Genomic DNA, 21,508 nt, shown 5'->3' on the forward strand with positions numbered 1-21,508 from the left:
CTTCCTCAGCCTGTGAGTCCCTTCTCCCTCAGCTCCTCTCAGCCGTCCCTCAGCCCCTCACTCCTTACTCCCTTCGTCCCTCTGTCCCTTTTCCCTCAGCACCCACTCTCCTACTCCCTCAGTCCCCCACTCACCCTTCCCTCAGCCCTCCAATCCCCACTCCCTCAGCTCCCACACCCCCGCTTAACCCTCACTCCCTCAATTCTCACTGAGGGGTCTCAACAACCTTCAAGCCTTGAAATGGGCGGAAAAAGTCTGACAAGAAGTGGTTCAAGGAATCCCTGATGGTGACTTTTTTTTTCACCTTAAATGCTGGATGTACTCAGATCATGGTGAACGCACAGAAGTCGTCGGGATCAGGTGCTGCTCCCTCCTTCTCCCACCCCCACCCCCACCCCGCTTCACCCTGACTGGATCTTTTCACTCCAATAGCCTTGCCATCTTCTGCCTGCACACTGTGCACTAAATCCTTGAGCTATGACCTTCTCTGAGCTCAATTCCGTTTCCATTAACTTCAAACTCATTAGGAGCTGTACTGGTGTTGCAAATACCAATTCCATTTCGGCTGAACAGTTATTTAACAGATGAAATGCTGTGTGCAAGACAATCTAATTTGAATGGAATCCAGCCATTTCTATCCAAACATTCAGAGGAATTGCACCCTGGTGAAAAATATCTACATACAATACAATAAAAATTCAAAACATTGTGTTTGAAGGAAGATCCACTTTCTTCCTTCTCTCTCTTGCTATATCCACTTCTCCCGCAAAGCAATAATTTTGGCTGATGTTCCTGAGGGAGTGCCGCACTGTCAGAGGTGGATGTGATGTTTATTATCCTGGATATAAATGAGCTAATTGAAGAAGAATAGGGAAGATTCTTGTTTGGCTAATATTCCTGATCAATGATGTTCAAACTAATGGTCATTTTAAATGACCTAGTTCGCATTGTTGTGGGTGAATGTTGCCTGTGAGTCAATGAATAGCCTCATTTCCTGCTCTATCGTCAGTAACAATGCTACAGAAGCTCATCACTGGTTCAAAAGGGCCTTTGAATGTTCCTAGTGCTAAATAATTACAATTTTGTCTCCATTTCTCTCCTGAAGACAGCAATGGCCACTCTATCACAGGTGAAGCTAGACAATGAGCTCTTACCCCTTCACACTCTAATTTGACATGGACCTAGACACAAACACTGTGCAGGCATTGCCCCTGCTTCATGATTGGCCATCATAGATTTCTTATGGCGCAGATAGAGGCCATTTGGCCCTTTGAGTCTGCTGCGACCTTCCGAAAACCATCCCACCTAGACCCACCACTCTATCCCCACAATCCTGCATTTCCCATGGTTAATCCACCCAGCCTGCACATGCCTGGACACCACGGGGTCATTTAGCGTGGCCAATCCACCATCTTCCACTGTCTTCTCTGTAGCTCAGGCCAACAGGCTCCAAATGCCTGATCACAGAATCTGGATCAAGCCTGGGACATATTGTCTCTGTTGGTAACTTCCCTGAAGCACTGAGAGAAATGGAAAGTGCCAACCACGTTTACGTCTGAATGTCATCCCCAGGGTGAAGATCATTCTGTGTCAATCAGACAAGCCAATGAACGTCACCACCGTCAGCTTGAAAGGGATGACTTTACATTCGTATTTCACTGGAACAACTTATTCTGCTCAGTCTGAAAGACCCAACTCTGTACATGGTTAGTCTCCAGGAATCTCACACAGAAGGAGAAACAAGACCGGCCTCCAGTTCTCTCCATCTCCCTGCTCCTTCTTCTAATCTTCAGTGACTGTAGGCATTCTCTACACTACCCCATAGAAGGTGGAGCTCAGGACAATAATACAAAACATATGCACTCCTGTATGGTGGGGCTGGGGCATATGAAAAGCAAATACAAAAGAGAGAGAAATATGCCATAACTACTCTCTGGGAATGTCTATCAATCAATGAGCAGGCAGGAGCAGGGTAAGTCTAGGACAGTCTGGAAAGATGTTCTGCCACATTCCATTAAAATCATTACTGACCAAGAGGTGAGCTGTAGACACAAATTCCCTCCATTTATAAACATCAATCAGATTCCTACATTGAAGTGTGAAATTTGAAATTGGATTTTTCGCCAGATGAATAATTCAAATATTGGTCCTGAAGCTTCATAAAGTATTAAACATCTGAGAACCTGGGGAACTTTAATTACTTTCGGATCATGAAGTAAGTATCTGTGCAAGTTCTAAATTGTGGAGAAAGAATGAATTTGCTTTCAAGTGATCCCTTCATCTTCTCGGTAAGTTCCAAGGTGATTTATAGCCAATGAATTACTTTTGAATTGCTGCAATGATGGATGTAGGTTTTCTCGCTGAGCTGGAAGGTTCATTTTCAGACGTTTCGTCACCATGCTAGGTAACATCTTCAGTGAGCCTCCGGACAAAGCACTGCTGATGTTTCTTGCTTTCTATTTATATGTTTGGGTTTCTTTGGGTTGGTGATGTCATTTCCTATAGTGACATAATGTCATTTTTTATGGTGATGTCATTTCCTATGTCGCCAACCCAAACAAACCCAAACATATAAATAGAAAGCAGGAAACATCACCAGTGCTTTGTCCGGAGGCTCACTGAAGATATTACCTAGTATGGTGATGAAATGTCTGAAAACAAACCTTCCAGCTCAGCAAGCAAACCTACATCCAGAACCTCAACCTGAGCTACAAATCTTCTCAAAACTCACTGCTGCAATGATGTTGCCTTCTGTGTATGAATTATTTCTTGTAATAAATCTAACTGGTATGTTTAGCCTGAAACAGGTGAGATGACAATGCTGTTCTTCTGTTATCCAGGAGGGCCAGTTTATGAATGCATAATGGCTGACCCAGTATGTGTAAACTACACCAGTCCATCCACCTAATGAATGAGTGAAGACACATCCTGGGGAGTAGGACAGTTGGTAGGCCAGGCAAGGTGAGGCTCAAAGTTTATAGGAAGTACCTTCACATTGGAATCCTGTCCCCTTGCCTTCAGGAATTTATTGTGCTCAGACTTCAGTACATGGCAAATTTGGTATTACACTTAAACCACTCAGTGTAGCCGGAGTGAATGGGGTTTGGATGATGGAAGAGAAGGGGATGCCATGGGAACTGACATAAAGCAATGCATGTCAATGGAGAGGAAAGGAAAGATTTGCATTTGTATATGCAAATTTGTATTCACAACCATCAAAGTGCTTTTCAGCCAATGACATGCTGCTGAGTGATAGCTTTTGTTGGAAGGTGGGTCAGTGTGTGTACAGCAGACTCCCACAGACAGAGATAATGACCAACTAATCTATGATGTTGAGTAAGGTAAATATTGACCAGTCCACCAGGCATACTCTTTCTCCAGGTGGTGCTTGGGACCATCTGAGCGGGCAGATGAGATCTCACTTTAACATCTCATCAGATGGCATCTCTGACAATGTAGCACTCCCTCAGTACTACTCAGGACAGTCAACCTTGCTCCTTGTGTTCAAGCCCAGAAACAGGACTTGAACCCAAAATCTTGTGAGCCAGAGATAAGAGTGCAGCCAACTGAACTGTAAGCAACAGCCTGAACAATAATAATTGCCAGATGATATTTTTATCTGAGTATGACTGCAGGGAAATAAAGAAATACCAAGGGAACAACTGTAAATAATTCATGAAAATTTTGGCACTTTCAGTCAGCCTCCTGTAGAAATTAGGAAAAATAATCCACAGAATTTTAAAATACAATTTGGTGAGGAGGCTGTGTCCTTTATACGCAAAGTTGTGGGTGATTAGGGATGAGTAATATGCCTGTCATTTTGTACAGGTCCAAATTGCATCATGAACCTTGATAATTACAGCTTTCCACTGACTTGCTGCCATCTCTTATTATCATAGACACCCAACTTCAATGAAATGAAATGACATTGATGACATTTCAACACAATGCTGGAGAGATATGGATAGTAAGAGGTCATCACCATGAATCTCTCCAATCAGGTTTCCATCCCTCCTGCAGAAATGAAACAGCACCCTCTGTGACTGGGACAAAAGATCCTTTTCAACCTTTCTGCAGCTTTTGACATGTTTGACCACGCTATTTTTCTCCAATATCTCTTCCCTGTTATCCTGCTGCTCTCACCAGCTTCCTTCCTTATCTGTAGCCAGGCAGTAAACTGTACAGATTCTCCTCTCACTCTCACCGACATCAATTCTACCTGTCCACCATCTTTCCCAAAACCAGATTGTCAGATTGCTTCTCTGACATCCAGGACTTAACAAGCTGAAATTTAATCCAACTAGACATTGGGAAGACTGTGTTCATTGTTCTTGGTTCCTGATACAAATTTGAACTCCCTAATTTCAAATCCTTTCCTGACAATTGTCTGAGGCTGAATCAAACTCCTTGTGATGTATTTAACATTGAGATGAGCTTATTGGTACCATCACTAAGGCCACTTCTGTAACATTTCCTGATCCCCATCTGCCTCAGTTTGTCTGTTGCTGAAGGCCTGGTCTATTTCTCCTTCTTCTACCCCTGATATTATCATGGATGGCCTCCTAACCATCCTAACTCCTATAGCTCTGCTACCTGTATTGCACCAATTTACATTCACCTAATCCTCCCTCTGTTCACCGATTGGTCCCCAGTTAGACAATACCCAGATGTTAGCATACAAGAGGATCAGAGGATTAGATAGGGTGAACTGTGAGATCCTTTTTCCTCAGATGGTGATGGCTAGCACAAGGGGACATAGCTTTACATTGAGGGGCGATAGATATAGGACAGATGTCAGAGTTAGTGTCTTTACTCAGAGAGTAGTAAGGGTGTGGAATGCCCTGCCTGCAACTCACCAACTTTAAGGGCATTTAAATGGTCATTGGATAATCATACGGATGACATTGGAATAGCGTAGACGAGATGGGATTCAGATTGGTTTCACAGGTTGGCGCAACATCAAGGGCTGAAGGGCCTGTACTGCGCTGTAATAATTTTTTTATAAATCATAGTTGTCCTTGTTTTAAATTCCCTTCACAGCCTTACCTTTGCTTTCACTCAAAACTTCTCCAGCTCTCCACATCCTTGAGATCCTGTACACCTCCAACATTTCAAGGCTCCATATGTTAATCACTCCAAGAGGGTGGGGAGAAGGTAGCAAAGAGCACAATAGGTGAATGGAGGTGAGGATGGAGGTGATAGGTCAGAGAGGAGGGTGGGGGCCTAACAACATGCTACATGAAAACAAATTCCTTGTGTCGTCTTTAGCTCTTCTGCTACTCACATTAAATTGGTCTTCTCTGGTTATAGAGTCATATAGCATGGAAACAGACCCTTTGGTCCAACTCATCCAAGCCAAACTAAGTTTCCCAAACTTAAACTTGAATGTGAACATAGGAGGTATCGTTAGTAAGTTTGCAGATGACACCAAAATTGGAGGTGTAATGAACAGTGAAGAAGGGTGCCTCAGATTACAACAGGATCTTGATCACATGGGTCAATGGGCTGAGGAGTGGCAGATAGTGTTTAATTTAGATAAATTTGAGGTGCTGCATTTTGGGAAAGCAAATCTTAGCAGGACTTATACACTTAATGGTAAGGTCCTAGGGAGTGTTGCTGAACAAAGAGACCTTGGAGTGCAGGTTCATAGCTCCTTGAAAGTGGAGTCGCAGGTAGATAGGATAGTGAAGAAGACGTTTGGTATGCTTTCCTTTATTGGTCAGAGCATTGAGTATAGGAGTTGGGAGGTCATGTTGCGGCTGTTAGGACATTGGTTAGGCCACTTTTGGAATATTGCATGCAATTCTGGTCTCCTTCCTATCGGAAAGATGTTGTGAAACTTGAAAGGGTTCAGAAAAGATTTACAAGGATGGTGCCAGAGTTGGAGGACTTGATCTATCGGGAGAAATTGAATAGGCTGGGGCTGTTTTCCCTGGAGCGTCGGAGGCTGAGGGGTGACCTTATAGAGGTTTAGAAAATCAAGAGGGGCATGGATAGGATAAATAGACAAAGTCTTTTCCCTGGGTTGGGGGAGTCCAGACCTACAGGGCATAGGTTTAGGGTGAGAGGGGAAAGATATAAAAGAGACCTCAGGGGCAACCTTTTCATGCAGAGGGTGGTATGTGTATGGAATGAGCTGCCAGAGGAAGTGGTGGAGGCTGGTACAATTGCAACATTTAAAAGGCATCTGGATGGGTATATGAATAGGAAGAGTTTGGAGGGATATGGGCCAAATGCTGGAAGGCAGGAATAGATTGGGTTGGGATATCTGGTCAGCATGGACGGGTTGGACCGTAGGGTCTGTTTCCGTGCTGTACAACGCAATGACTCTGAAACTGCTGCCATTTTGCCTGTTCTCACCCATTCCATCAAAGGGGACAGTTTCTCCCCATCTACCCCATTTGGCCCCTCGTGATTTTCAACAATCCATCAAAGGTCTTCTTGACCTTCCTTGCTCAAAGGACAACAACCCAGTGTCTGAAATCTGCCCACAAAGCTGAGATCGCTCATCTGAAAACATTCATGTAAAATGATTTGTCAACCTCTCCACAGCCTCCACATCCTTTCTCAAGTGCGGTACCCGGAATTGAACACAAACTCCAGTTGATGCCAAACCACCATCTTATAAAGATGCCCCATAACTTCCTTGCTTTGGAATTCTATGCCTCTACTTATAAAACATTAAAAAGGATCCCATTTGCCAAGGATAAGCTTGCATTTGTATAGAGCCCTTCACAGTCTCAAACCATCCAGAAGTCACCAACTGAGTCAATGTTGCCACTTTGTCAAAAGAAAATATCAGAGATTGTGAACAAAGCATGTAAAGGGTAATTTCACCAATTTTGCCATCTCTTCTGATAGTGCTGGTCAGAGAATTGGCACTCCATACATTAGAGGCCAGTGTTCTGTTTGAGGACTGCTCCCAATTGGGACGTAGGCTGGGTGAACCTGTCTTGAAGGTACACTATTTCCCCTCAAGATATAATGTGCAAGTGGCTTGGATGTTCCACTATTTTCAGTGAAACACAAGAGATGTTTTGGATTTGTAACCTGGTCTGCTCTGAACTTTCCAAACCCTGCTGGGTCATAGGAGGGAATGCTACATAGTTTACCTTAGTTTTCCCTGCTTCCCCTACCCCCGTCTTCGCTAGGTCAATATGAATGATGACAGCTGATGATAGCTGCTTCTATTAGTGAACCCCACTCCCCTCCCCCAACCCCACATTGGAAAGAGTGGATGCAGGTGGGAATAGAATTGAGCTCAGACCATTTCTCCTCTTTCCTAGCCCTTCCAAACCGCATCCTCACTGCAAGTCAAGTAGCACTTACTCATCCTTGCATCCGAAACAGGATAACGGGCAGAAATCCAATCGCTCAACAAATCAGTGTCTCCTGAGGCGAGGTACACTTAGAGACCGAGTCAGACAGCTTTGCGGGGAGAGGGTGCAATCAATAGGTTGAGCCAAGCCCCCAATGCTCCGGTCAAGTCCTTGTCAACCAACAAAGGATATTTAGGCAGAAAGTGGACATAGGCCAATTGCCAGATAAAGAGAGGATTTTAACAAGGGACTGAATTTTTAATAACGTGGTAACTTTTATTATGGAACACATTGTACCCAGCACTTCACAGAATTAAAGAATGGTTGTGACACAGAATGAGGGTATTCAGCCCATTGGGCCTACACTGTGGAAAAAGCCTAACTCTAATCATCATCATGAGTTTTTCAATCCCTTGTTATAAGCCACGAGGAGTAGCCAGGTGCTGTAACAAAAAAAAATTTGATCTTGGATGCGAAAGTTGAAGCCTTGTAGAGATGTGGTTATCGTCACAGTCAATCAAAGATAAAGGCAGGATGAAAAAATGTTCGTTTACCTTCCTCCGTTTCGGACCGCATGCTTCAGACTCAAGAGGGCCAGGACATAGAAGACAATCTCATTGAGGATTAGTGTAGGATGTTTTGTCCAGATGTCTCTGGGATCACGCAGGGCGACCCACCAATCCCAGTCCATCATCCGGAAGCCCTGGGAAATCTGACTCACGCAATCTCCTCCTGGGAAAAACAAGACACCTCTTTTAAAAGCAGAGAGGCACAAACTGTGCACAACATCGTCCTGTGGATGTGGCCAAGCTTCCCATTGGTTGGTCAATGGTTAGCTATCAGAAGAATGCGAGATTATCGGGTCATTTTCACCTTGCTGTTTGTGGAAGCTTGCTTTGCAGACATTGGCTGTTATGCTCCCTACATTACAGCCATGACCACACTTCAAACCTACTTCACTGGGTATCCAATCATTGTGAAAACTTTCGGACAAATGTAGGATGCAGAGATAAAGAGATATACAGAGGAACCTCAATTATCCAAAGGATATGGGTGGGGAGTATTTCGTTCAGGTAATTGAATGCCGGATTATATAGGAGACCTTGTGATCTTGTTCTGATCATCCAAAATTCGGTTAATCGAGTGCCAGATAATTGAGGTTCCTATGTACAGCACAGACACAGACCCTTCAGTTCAACTCATCCACGCTGATCAATACATCTTCAACTGAGCCAGTCTCATTTGCCAGCATTTGACCTGTCTATTCATATACCCATCCATATACCTATTAAATATTATAATTGTATGCACCTCAACGTTTCTCTGAACAAAGGGTTAATTCTCCTTGTGGTAATATTAACATTTTATCTTTTGTCCGTTAATTGAGTTTCAGCGCTTAGTTTACTCCGTTGATTCCGTCAAATATATTCTTTCGCTGGTGAAAAGATTTCATTATCTTGGTTAGACCCAGTCTTCGGGAATGGGGGGACAAGCACTAAAATTGTTGATTTCGATACTGAGTCCAGAAGGTTGCAGGGTTCCCAAGTGGAAAATGAGGTGCTGAATCTCGGCAAAAGTGAAGACTGCTGATGATGGAGATCAGAGTCAAGTTTAGAGTGGTGCGGGAAAAGCACAGCAGGTCAGGCAGCATCTGAGGAGCAGGAAAATCGATGTTCCTGATGAAGGGCTCCTGCCTGAAATGTAGATTTCTCTGTTCCTCGGATGCTGCCTGACCTGCTGTGCTTTTCCAGCAAGATGATGAATCTGTTAATTAGGGGTCGATTGAGTGAGAATTTGCTGGATAAATTTGAGGAGCTAGTAATCAGTGGGAGGCAAGTTTTATAGAGTATGGTTTACTGAAATAAAGTTCTAAAAAGCACAAACTTGGATTTTGTTCGAAGATATTTTTCTCCTGCTTTATAATATTGGTTGCAATGAATGCTTGAGTCAAAGGGTAAAGATTTGACATATAATTAGCCACCACTATGTTCTGAATGTGGGTCAATGACCAGTGGAAGAGTGAAGTAACTATTTGGTATCTCTTTACCAATAAGGAAACAAGGTTTGGCCTTAGCAGTTGCACTGATTTACAGAAGAGAGAAGGAAAGTTTTTTTTAGAATTGGAGCCTGATGATTTGAACATGGATGAAAGTTTGGGCAGATTTTACCTTTCAATTTATCAAAAAAGTCATTTATTGACTGCCTATAAGTCATTTATCTGACTGCATGGTCAGATTTTGATAAATTTAGAAGAACTGAAAATAGTACAATGAAAGGGTATATAATGGAGTTCAGTGGATTGTGTACAGGTTTCTAAAAATGTTATTTGCCAGTTACCCAATCTGTGCTGGCATTTATGTTATTGAGCTGTGCCAGAGTGTCCAGTATGGACAAATTTTTAGTTTTGACATGAGCTAAATTTGCAGATAAACATACATTACTAGATAAATGTCAGAAGGACTAATAAAAATTCCTAAGAACGTATTCCTTTCCAGCAGTATTCATAATGCAAAGGGGGCACTCGGTGATCTAACGAAAAGTGGAGGACAGAATGTTAACAAATTGGTAAAGCTGTCTAGATACAGGTGACAGGAGAAAAGGAAAACTGTAACTAAGAGAAATGGGGACAGAAATAGTATTTGATTCTTTTGAGAAGTGAAGAGAATTTGAGGTTGATAATAACGGAAAGGAGCCCAGCAGTGTGCATATGGACTCTGTTCAAATACACTTACCTTCTCATGTATAACTCTGATTTCCTCAATGTCTTTTACAGACTCTCGTGTTTTTCAAGATAACTCCATTGTACAAGACTGAGCTTTATAATCCGGAAAGATCCAGATTAGATCTTTGATTTGTGCTAAGCAGCACCGGGGGTGTTATTATTGGTCAAAAATAAGAATGAGTGAATGATAGGGAAAGGAAGCGTGGAACATTATCTCATTGGCTGCTACTGACTATCAGGGGTGGACAAAGCTTGGATACAGATTCAGGGGCACTTTCCTTCATCATGTTCTTCAGACACAAGGAGGGCAGGGATCATTGCAATGTGATGGCAAGCTGTCAGCCCTCACAAGCATTACCAGATGGGGAGTGATGGGGAGGTGTGCAGTGGAGGAAGGCAGTGGTGGTATGGTGGGCGAGCAGTGGACCTTGCTGCAGGTAACCCGCTGCCCCTTTGTCAAGTGTGACAAATCATTTATTTTTTGTATTTCTTCTTTTATGCTGTTAAAGCCAGCATTCTGTGAGAATGTAACATTCAGGGCACACTCAGTGCCAAAAGAAACATTTGGCTGTTCCAAAATGTGCAATACTGCCTATAAATAGAGATGGGGCTAGTTGCAAGATTTTCTGCAGGTCACTCAGAACAGCTCAAGGGTTACTGACCAATCAGTTTGAGGAGACCAGTCAAAAGAGATGATTGCTAGTTTTGGGCTCCTGGTCAGTTAGATTGCTAATAACAGGAAGATAAGGCAATGCTGGCTGTGGCCTAACAAGAATTGAACCACTTCCTCCCAGTCCAGTAAACCATCCCTGCACTATATCCTCCAGGGACAAGCCACTACCACCATGTCCCAGCACTACTCCCACTACGTCTGGATCCAGTATCTTGGCTACAACCCCCTACTCAACTGCTTCCCCCTTCCCCACCAGACCTACTTGTTCCCTCTAGCTTGATTTATGCCTTCTGACCAACTTGTCAGGTAGGAAGCAGAATTCCAGACTTTAGAGTCATAGAATCATACAATACAGAAACAGACCCTTCAGTCCAACTCGTCCATAATCCCAAACTAAACTAGTCCCACCTACCTGGACGTGGCCCATATCCCTCCAAACCATTCCTGTTCATGTACTTATCTAAACATCTTTAAAATGCTGTAACTCTACCTGCATCCACCATTTCCTCTCACATTCCACTCACACTCTCTGTGTAAAATAAAATGTCCCTCATGTCTTTTTTAAATCTTTCTCATCTCACCTTAAAATATGCCCCCTAGTCTTGAAATACCCCACCCTGGGGAAAAAGACATCTGCCTTTCACCTCATGATTTTATAAACCTCAGTAAGTCACCCCTATGCTCCTATGCTCCAGTGAAAAATGTCCCTAATAATTCAAACTCTCCATTCCAGCAACATCCTGGTAAGTCTCTTCTGAACCATCTCCAGTTTAATAATATCCTTCTTATAACTGGGCGACCAGAACTGAATACGGTACTCCAGAAGAGGCCTCATGAACATCCTGCACAACCTCAATATGATATCCCAACTCCCACACTCAAAGGCATTTTCTGTTCCTTAACTTCATAACACATCCCCTTGTGTTATCCTCAGGAGAAAGTCCGGGTCCTCAGGAACCCATTACTGAGGAATGAATTTCTGCATTTTAAGTCTATTCTCTTACAGTGTTGTAACAGGTTACTGCAGAATGTAAGGCAAACTCCATTAATCACATTTACACAGCTGAGGTACAGAGCCACAGGGAGTAGAGGAGCTAGATTGTTCATTTTAAGACAAGATAGAATGGAGCACAACCTTAAAGCATTTAAACTTTCCTCAGGGACAATAAAACTTGGAAAACACTGTGGTAAAAACAATGACTGCAGATGCTGGAAACCAGATTCTGGATTAGTGGTGCTGGAAGAGCACAGCAGTTCAGGCAGCATCCAAGGAGCAGCGAAATTGACGTTTTGGGCAAAAGCCCTTCATCAGGAATAAAGGCAGAGAGCCTGAAGCGTGGAGAGATAAACTAGAGGAGTGTGGTGCTCATCCTTTGCGAGCACAGTAACAAAACCAATAGGTCTCCAATCGCAGCTCAGAATCTGGCTGTCCTCAGAACCTGCTGCCTGTGGTCAGAAAGTAAATTGTTTAAGAAGAAAATTGCAGAAACGAGGGCAAAATGTGATTCTGGCTGCTTACAATATTTTGCTTCTGTATTTTGTCAGCTGTGAATGGAAAGGCACAGACAAGAGAAAAGAATGACATGTGTTTATACGAGGTGCTTCACAGTCAATGACGTTCGTGTAAAAATTGCTGTGATATCAGGGATTGCAGCAGCCATTTTCAGCACAGCAAGATTCCACAAACCATGACGACCAGAAAAGAAAATGCTAGTTCTCTGGTGATGACTGAAAACAAAGAATGCCAAAGATTGCAGCATCCATGGAGAGAAAGCCTTTCCAGTCTGAATGTTGCTCAAGGGAGAGCCTAACCAGGGGCACTACAGAGAACTCCTTCCACTCTCTTTGAAATAGTGTCTTGGTTCCTGGCAGGGAACAGGGCCTCCATGAATATCTCATACAAAGCAAAGCACCGAGCACACTGCAGCACCTGTTTGGCTCTGCACTGAAGCAACAGCCTGGATCAGGCTTCAGGCTTGAACCCATGACCTTCTAACTTGGAGGTAGGAGTGAGAGCAGTACAGGCTCAGTGGTTAGCACTGCTGCCATACAGTGTCAGGGACCTGGGTTTGATTCCAGCTTCAGGTGACTGTGTGGAGTTTGCACATTCTCCCCGTGTCTGAGTAGGTTTCCTCCCACAATCCAAAGATGTGCAGGTTAGGGTGAATTGGCCGTGCTGAATTGCCCATAATGTTCAGGGATGTGTGGGTTAGGTGCATTGGTCGGGGGTAAGGATAATAGAATGAGGGAATGGGTCTGGGTGGGTTGCACTTCGGAGGGTCGCTATGGGCTTGTTGGGCCGAAGGGCCTGTTTCCACATTGTAGGGATATGATTCTGATACAAACGATAATGGGCTGAATGGCCTCCTTCTGCTCTACCCTTTGAGTCACAGCTGACACAGCAAATCTCTGAACAGCTCGATCCAGAGAGTTTTCCACCCTCCCGGCCCGCAGACACGCCCTCATGCTGTACCACATTCACACAGCTCCCACAATCCCCGTCATTTCTCAGCCAAACAACTGCCCTGTCTGTGGAACTGAAGGTAGCAACCCAGTCTAGTCTGATCCATTAGACTGTAAGATATAGGAGCAGAAGTAGGCCATTCAGCCCATTGAGTTTTCTCTGCCATTCAGTGAGGTCGTGCCTGACCTGATAATCCTGCCTTTTCTCCACAGCCTTTAATTCCCCCACTGATCAAAAAAATTAGTCTGTCTCAGTCTTGAATGTACGTAATGACCAACCTCTACAGTTCTTTGGGGTAAAGAATTCCACAGATTCACCATCTGCTGAAAGAAGAAATTCCTCCTCATCTTTGTCTTAAATGTGAGACTTTTCATTCTGAGATTATAAGCTTCGAGCCCTCGCCTCTTCCACAAGGGGAAGCAACCTCTGCCCATCTATCCTAAAAACTCCTTTAAAAATTGTGGATGTTTCAATAAGGTTACCTCTCATTATCTTATATTCCAACGAATCCAGACCCAGTCTATCCAACCTCTCCTCATAAGACAGTCCCTCCATACCTAATATGAGTTGAGTGAACCTTCTCTGGATTGCCTCCAAAGCATATAATCTTTCCTTAGATAAGGGACAAAAGTGTTCTTAGTAGTCCAGCTGAGCCCTGTGTAGTTTTAGCAAAGCCTCATTATTATTCCCTCTGAAGAAAAGGACAACTTTTTCCAACATTCTCACAGGCCAGGCAGAAACTAGAAGTGGAATAATATTTACCCCTTCGTAGTGAAGGGATGCTGAGGCTAGTCTTGATGTAGAATTAAATGTTAACCTTCTTTTGATAATTGTACATTTCTACCTGATTAACAAAATGCAAACCAAACACTGGGATTCATTTTGAGAGAATAACAAAATAAAGATAAAGAAGTTTTGATCATGTGGTGAATCTTGGTCACAGAAGGCTTGGATTCCTGTGATTTGGAGATGCCGGTGTTGGACTGGGGTGTACAAATTTAAAAATCACACAACTCCAGGTTATAGTCCAGCAGGTTTAATTGGAAGCACTAGCTTTCGGAGCGCTGCTCCTTCATCAGGTGGTTTGGAGCAGCGCTCCGAAAGCTAGTGCTTCCAATTAAACCTGCTGGACTATAACCTGGAGTTGTGTGATTTTTAACTCTGGATTACTGTGAGCAGTTCTGATCTCCATCCTATAGGATGGATACGGAAGCACTGGAGGAGGTGCAAAACATGTCATAAGGACGATACCGTCGTTAGGAAAGCCTGCGGCCATTTTCTTTAGAAAAGAAAAGGTTACGAGGCCAGTAACATTATGAATCCAGTTGAGTTTCTGCTCAATGCTAACTCCCAGGATGTTGATAGTAGGGGAATTGAGTGATGGTAACACCATTAAATCTTAAGGGGTGTTGGCTAGATTGTCTCCTTGGAGACGGTCATTGCCTGGCATTTGTGTGGCACAAATGTTGCTTACCACTTGTCAGCCCAAGTTTTGAGATTAGATTAGATTAGATTCCCCTACAGTGTGGAAACAGGCCCTTTGGCCCAACCAGTCCACACCAAATGTTTGGGCTTTTATTTCCTGAAATTCATGCTTCCTATTGTGGCAAACCATATCTTTCTGAAATGTGCTCATCAGCACCACCCCTCCACCATCAAAATGAGAGAAAAATTAAAATGTGACCCATTCTCACATTATGAGACAATGTTGGAAAACTCTGTTCTACCTCAATACTGCGTTCTTACAGTTTTCACATACTCCTTGATATCTTTCATATCTCCTACATCTCTCCTAATTTATTTTTCTATTGACTTCAATGCAAATGAGGTGTAAAACAAGAAGCCAACTCATTGTAGTCTGTTTTCGGCAGCCATGTGATTAAACTAGCTTGATGCTTTTGGGAGGGAAAGGGTATCCTGAAATTTAACGGGATTGCAAAGGCTGTTGGTGATCAAATAGTTTCTAATTAAACTAATTTCCACAGGAATGCGTGGATACTAAGGTAATCCGCCCCCAAACAACCTACAAACGAGTAATCTCCAATTCTATCATTCCTACATTCTCCAAATCTCTTCAAAACGTGACCTTCTTGATCGTGTCGCTTTAAGGTTCTTCATAAAACTCTCATTTGTAGCGATGACAAGCAGCAGCATATTTCTCTGCTGCCCAAGGGTGTCCTTTGGAGAGTGATTCAATGTGACTGGCAACATTAAGGATTGAAGCACAGATTGGAAATTGGCTCAAAGCCAATAAACAGAGGGCATGAGGCGAACAATTCTGTCTTGGGCAGGAGGTGGATCTACAATGTAGCTCCACAAGGAACACCCCTATGGTTGCCCCATAGGTACCTTGGACTTGAGTTAAATTTCAAGATTTGGGGAAGACACAAAACTTGGAATTACAGTAGACTGTCAGGAGGATGGTGGCAAGAGGATGCAGAGAGCGTGGTGAAGTAGGCAGAAACACAGAAATGGAATTTGTGGCAGGAAAGGGCAAAGTAATTGATTTTGGAAGGAACAAGAAGGGGCACATAGGGGACAATTCTAAAGGGGATGCAGGAGCCAAGGGACCTGGGTGCAAATGTTCACAAACCTTTGAAGATGGCAGGGCAAGCTGAGAAAGTAGTTGAAAAGGATATGGAATCCTGGTCTTTCAAAACAGAGGCAAAGTGTACAAAAACCAGGAGGCTACAATAAATCTTTGTAAAACACTGGTTTGGAGTATTTTACTGTTGAAACTTTATTGCTGGAACAGCACAGCAGGTCAGGCAGCATCCAGGGAACAGGAGATTCGACGTTTCGGGCACAGGCCCTTCTTCAGGTATTTTACTGTGCCTTATTCTGGAGTGACATCCTAGACAACATCCTGCTGATAAGTGACAAACACTGTCCACAAGAATCACCAACTCCAATAAGAGACAAGCTAACCATCTCCCCTTGATATTCAATGGCATTACCATCACTGAATCCCCACTATCTATAACCAGGAGCTTACCATTGACCAGAGACTCAGCTGGATTTGCCATATAAATACTGTGGCTACAACAGCAGTCGGAGGCGAAGAATACTGCAGTGAGTAACTCCCCTCCAGACTCCCCAAAGCCTGTCCACCATCTACAAGGCACAAGTCAGCAGTGTGATGGAATAGTCCCCACTTGCCTGGATGGCTGCAGCTCCAACAACACTCAAGTTCAACATCATCCAAAACAAAGCATTCTCTTGATCAGGAGCTGACTTAAACATTCACTCACATCACCATCCAATGCAACATAGGTGCATGTGTACCAGATGAACTGCAACAACTCACCAAGGCTCTTTCAGCAGCACTCCCCAAATCTGTGACCTCTCTCATCTGGAAAAATGGTGTACCAGATTCATAGGGCATCAGATGCGTAGAAGCACCACCACCTGCAAATTCTCCTGTTTAACATCCTGACTTTGGCATTTATCATTGTTTCTTTGTCATCACTGAAATCCTGGAACTCCATTTTTAAGGGGTCTGCTGTGTCACATTTGATGGTTCTTTCATTCCAAGGACTTAAACATCAAGTACTGGCAGTACTAAAGGGTTGCTGCACTGTCAGAAGTGCTATCTTTCAGGTAAGATGTTCATCCAGGTCCTGCCTGCCTTCTCAGATGGACATAAACAAAACCCTCTGAAACTATTGGGGGAGATGGGTGTTTTCACCTGTAGGTATTTTCTAATCAACCTGCTCAGAGTTGTTGCGGCACATCGCTGGATTAGGTGGAACTTGAACATGTGTCTCCTGACTCAGAGTTAGGGACACTTCCATTGTATCACAGTGGCCAATATTTCTCCTTCAATCAACATTTGCAAATTATCTAATCATTACCACTGTGCATAACAAGTGTAGCTACATTTCAAGGTACTTCATTGGCTGTGAAGCCCTTTGGGATGCCCAGTGGTTTGGTAAGGTGCTATGTAAATGCAAAACTTTCCTTTCTAACAGTAGCATGTTCAACACAAGAGCTGCCTCTGCTGTTGCTGGCTTCATTAACTTGCCTCTTGACTGGCCTGATCTCACTTTAGATTATTCATCGGCTCTGTAAGAATATTTACCCTGCGCTGCAATTATGCCCCTTGGCTCTTTTACTCATTGAACAAAGTGTTAATCTGAACTTGGAACATCAACACTGTGTGCCCTCTGGAGACTGTGTGTTGATGTCGGGATGACAAGAGGTTTTTCTTTCTAACAACTTGCAGTCAAAGAAGACACATGGCCCGTGGGTACGAAACAGCCACTTCAGGATTCTGATGGCTGGTCTCTACGTGATTGATTCTCTTAGTGACTGGAGTGAGGAACAAGAACAGACCTTCATCTGTTAGCAAAGGTACCGGGGAAACACTGGGTGCAGATTTCCACCTCCTTTACTGTCCACACAAATGGATTGTCCTTATTCTCTCCCACTGTATAGTATATATAATACAGAGACGAGAGAAAAACTCTCAGAGTTAGCATGGACTTGACAGGCCAAAGGATCTCCTTTTTTTTTATAAAGGTAAAGTCACCATAGACATATGGCTGCTCTGACATTAGGGGGAGAGAGAGAGAGATAATGGTGGATCAACCTGACGGTCACCATGCCTCAGGTGAGGGAAGAGATTGTGAAGGACAGTCCTTCCTAGTAGAGGGGAGGTGATGGCCTAGTGGTATTATTGCTGGATTCTTAATCCAGAGACCCAGGTTCGAATCCTATCATGGCAAGTGTTGAATTTGAATTCAATAGCAGAAAAATCTGAAATTAAGAGTCTAATGATGACCATGAATCCATTGTTGATTGTCAGGAGGGGGGAGAAAAACACCTCATCTGGTTCACTAATACCCTTTAGGGAAGGAATATGCCATCCTTACCTGGTCTGTCCTACATGTAACTCCTGACCCACAGCAATGTGGTTTGACTCTGATCTGCCCTCTGGACAATAAATGCTGCCAGCCAGTGATGCCCTCATCCCATGGATGAATAAAGAGGAAAAGTAAAATCTCAGACAATGTAGGAATTGAACCCTCGTAGTTTGCTTGACTGTGCCTCGCAAACCAGCCATCCAGCCCACTGAGCTATCCTGTACTTTCAATGAATCAGTAGTCCCAGACTGAGAGAGACAAGTGAAGGCAAAGGTAGAGACCTGATGGACTCTGATGACAGATCATGGATCTGAAAGGGTGGTCAGATTCTTCTGCCCTGCCAGACAGAGAGCTCGGAGGTAGGAAAGGCATCTTCTTCGTCATACATCTCCTACGGAATGAAGGTCTGTGAGGAGAAAGCTGGGCTCTGCTCAACTTTCCCACCTGAAACCCTTGAGGGACAATGGACGGTCTGGTTGCACCACACTGCTGGCATTAACTCAGTTCCATTCAGGCCTGTCACCGTGTGGTGGGAACAGCAGGTACAGAATGGAGTGGGGAGGAGGCAGTTCTCTCGTTCAAAGGCAATCAGTCCTTGAAATCAGGTGTCGGGGGTGTGTCAGGTCACAGCTACTGCTGAGGTTTCCTCTCCCTGCAATCCCTCCAACACATCCTACTCCCAGTACGCCTCCACATGACCCACTTGTAGATAGTTTCTCATCAACCGGTTCAAGAGATATTATTGCACACCTCTGGAGCAGATGGAACCTGAACTTCCCAGTTCAGAGGTGGCAACAAAGCCTCACAACAGTCTTATGAGTTACTTGTAGCCTGGATTGTTCCACCATCTTGGAATGCTGGCTGTCCTTCCAGCAGTGGCCATAGTGTCCTCAGGTGGCACTGCTGAGCTGAAGCACTGCCACCCTCTGATTCGCCATCTGTTCTCCTTGGGAGAGAATTCCAATCCTGAGCTCCTTCTCCTGGGAGGGAATGGGAAATGTGGATTAAGAGCTGGGAGGAAGTCAGAGGTATGTGGAACAAGGTCAAAGGGTTGGCTGGGGATTCTGCTGGAGGGCAATGAGCAGTCTGGACTATATCCAGGAGGAAGTGGGAGAGGGTGTGTGTTAATATCCAATTAGATTTAGGTTCAGGGACCCTGGGTCTGTAATTGTACTGGAACCCAGTAGAATTGGACTGACATTATCCCCTTGAACCAGAAACACCAACGCATCTCCATCAACGCATATGGAGATCTCTGTGAAATGCTGTTAGAATTTTCACTGAGTCAGACTAAAACAGGGCATCTCCAAACAATGGGAAGGATGTCTCTGAGTAAGCGGGTGTGTCACTGAAGTATAATCTTTCTACGTTTCACTGAACATTACAAAACAATCGAGGTTTAGTGCCCAGCCACATATGCAGTGACTATTGGACGGAAACAAATTAACAGATGCCTAATAATAGTTAGATGCTAATGAACAGAATGAATGTCAGCCCCTAAGTCAGGTTAATTACAAATTCCAGATGAGAACCTAGTTTGCAAATCTGTGAACCTTGAATTTTTCAATTAGCGACGGACAAAAAGGGAACGATGAACGTTTTACCTTGATCATTAGACACAATTTTTTTCCATAAAGACGCACTTCCTATTTTCAATCCTTTCATCACACTTCCATGTCTACTTGCCATCGCAATAAATCCAACTATAAGGTTGGACACTTTTTCTTTATTTCTTCATTCTTCTGCCTTTATATTCTATGGTTTGGTTTATTTTTTGTGCTTTAAGATGGTGCCGGAGAGTGGTGACACTGTACAACACTTTTCACTGTATTTTTACAACATACATGTGACAATAAATAAATCAAATCAAGTTTAGATAGCCACAATGTGGAAGTTGTAAACTTAGCCCAATCTGGCCACTCAGGCCGGTTCTGTGATACAGATACTCGATTGTTATTATTCCCCTTCCCTTTTCAAACTGGTTGACTATTTTTCAGGAATTCTGTCAACAAGTATGATTCACTACAATCCTCCTTCATCACCAGAGGAGAGTCATTCTAATTAAGCTCTGTTGAGCAGTTCAGGCCTTAAGCTGGGGAAACAAACACAGAGAACACTGGAAAAACACAGCAGGTCCGGCAACATCTGTGGAGAAAGGCACAGAGTTAATGCTTCAGCTCCAGTGACCCTTCTCCAAAATTTAACCCAGTGAAACACCATCAACACCATTACAACATTTAGAAGGCATCCAGATGGGTACATTAATAGGAAGGATTTGAAGGAATATGGGCCAACTGCTGGCAAATGGGACTGGATTAATTTAGGATAGCTGGTCGGCTTGGATGGGTTGGACCAAAAGGTCTTTGGTGAGCTGTATAGATTCCCTACATTGTGGGGACAGGCCATTCAGCCCAACAAGCCCACACTAAGTCTCTGAAGAGCATCCCACCCAGGCCCATCCCTGTAACTCTACATTTCTCATGGCTAACACACCTAACCTACACAACCACAGTGCAATTTAGCATGGATAATCCAACTAACTTGCACATCTTTGGACTGTGGGAGAAAACCCACTCAGACACAGGGGGAATGTGCAAACTCCATACGGACAGTCACTCGAGGGTGGAATTGAACCCGGGTCCCTGGTGCTGTAAGGTAGCAGTGCTAGCCACTGAGCCACCACGCTGCCCTACGTCTCTATGACTCTATAAACAAAGCAAGATCATTTCTGTCATCACTCTGTCCATTGTTGGTAAAGATGTGTGGGTCAGGCCCTAAGGAGAGTGTTTGCACTCTTGATCCCCCATGCAAAGAGTGTCTAACCTCAGCTCTGCCAGATCAGACAGGCCCAAATCCAAATACCTTCTGCTTCCCCACTGGGAAGGAAAGCGAAGAGTACCTCAACTCAAGGCTCCTCTCAGAATAACATCCCGATTCCATAGCTGTCTGATCAACTAATAGCTACCTCCCAGGCTTTGTCTTGTTGGGAAATGATGTGTTACCCAGGGCAACAAAACTTAAAGACGAGTTTTTAAGTTGGATAATTATTCACATCAGGTTTAATTAAAGATTTTGTAACATGTTTTTCTACTCCTCCATCACTACCTTGTTATACAGGTTGTTCTATTTTAAGGAGCGCTTTGTCAAGGTGAATTCACTGTGACACGATTGACAAATCGGGACATTGTTTCTAAAGTACAAACTTTTAAAATGTGTGTTGGCTGTAACATGATGACATCGCCAACACTTTAAGCGCTGTTTCTAAAGCGCAGTTTTTCTATAACACAGAGTTGCACAAAAACGCAATCATCGTGTAGAGAATTGACGACATTTCAAATGAATTTTAAACATCCAAGGCTGCAAACACCAGTATTCTCTTTAAACCTCTGTTGAAGAGTCATCTGGACTCGAAACGTTAGCGTGCTCTCTCCCTCCATGGATGCTGGCTGACCTGCTGCGATGTCT

At 43.7% G+C, this 21,508-nt stretch overlaps 1 protein-coding gene across 3 annotated transcripts in view; it reads right to left on the reverse strand.

The window, feature by feature from the left end:
* The window catches only part of LOC122562775, a 124,597-nt gene that overhangs the window by 77,596 nt on the left and 25,493 nt on the right, over positions 1–21,508 (reverse strand). Inside the window, exon 2 of one of the 3 annotated variants that reach the window (XM_043715946.1) lies at positions 7,874–8,051. The exons of 1 other annotated variant lie outside the window; for it this stretch is intronic. In XM_043715946.1, coding sequence (XP_043571881.1) covers positions 7,874–8,013 — 140 coding nt within the window. In that variant the 5' untranslated portion in view covers positions 8,014–8,051. Of the gene's footprint in view, positions 1–7,873; positions 8,052–21,508 lie in introns of those variants that run through there. One more of the 3 variants, XM_043715948.1, reaches the window with a different exon arrangement.

Source organism: Chiloscyllium plagiosum, chromosome 25 (genome assembly GCF_004010195.1).
Source record: "Chiloscyllium plagiosum isolate BGI_BamShark_2017 chromosome 25, ASM401019v2, whole genome shotgun sequence".
Taxonomy (NCBI): Eukaryota; Metazoa; Chordata; class Chondrichthyes; order Orectolobiformes; family Hemiscylliidae; genus Chiloscyllium; species Chiloscyllium plagiosum.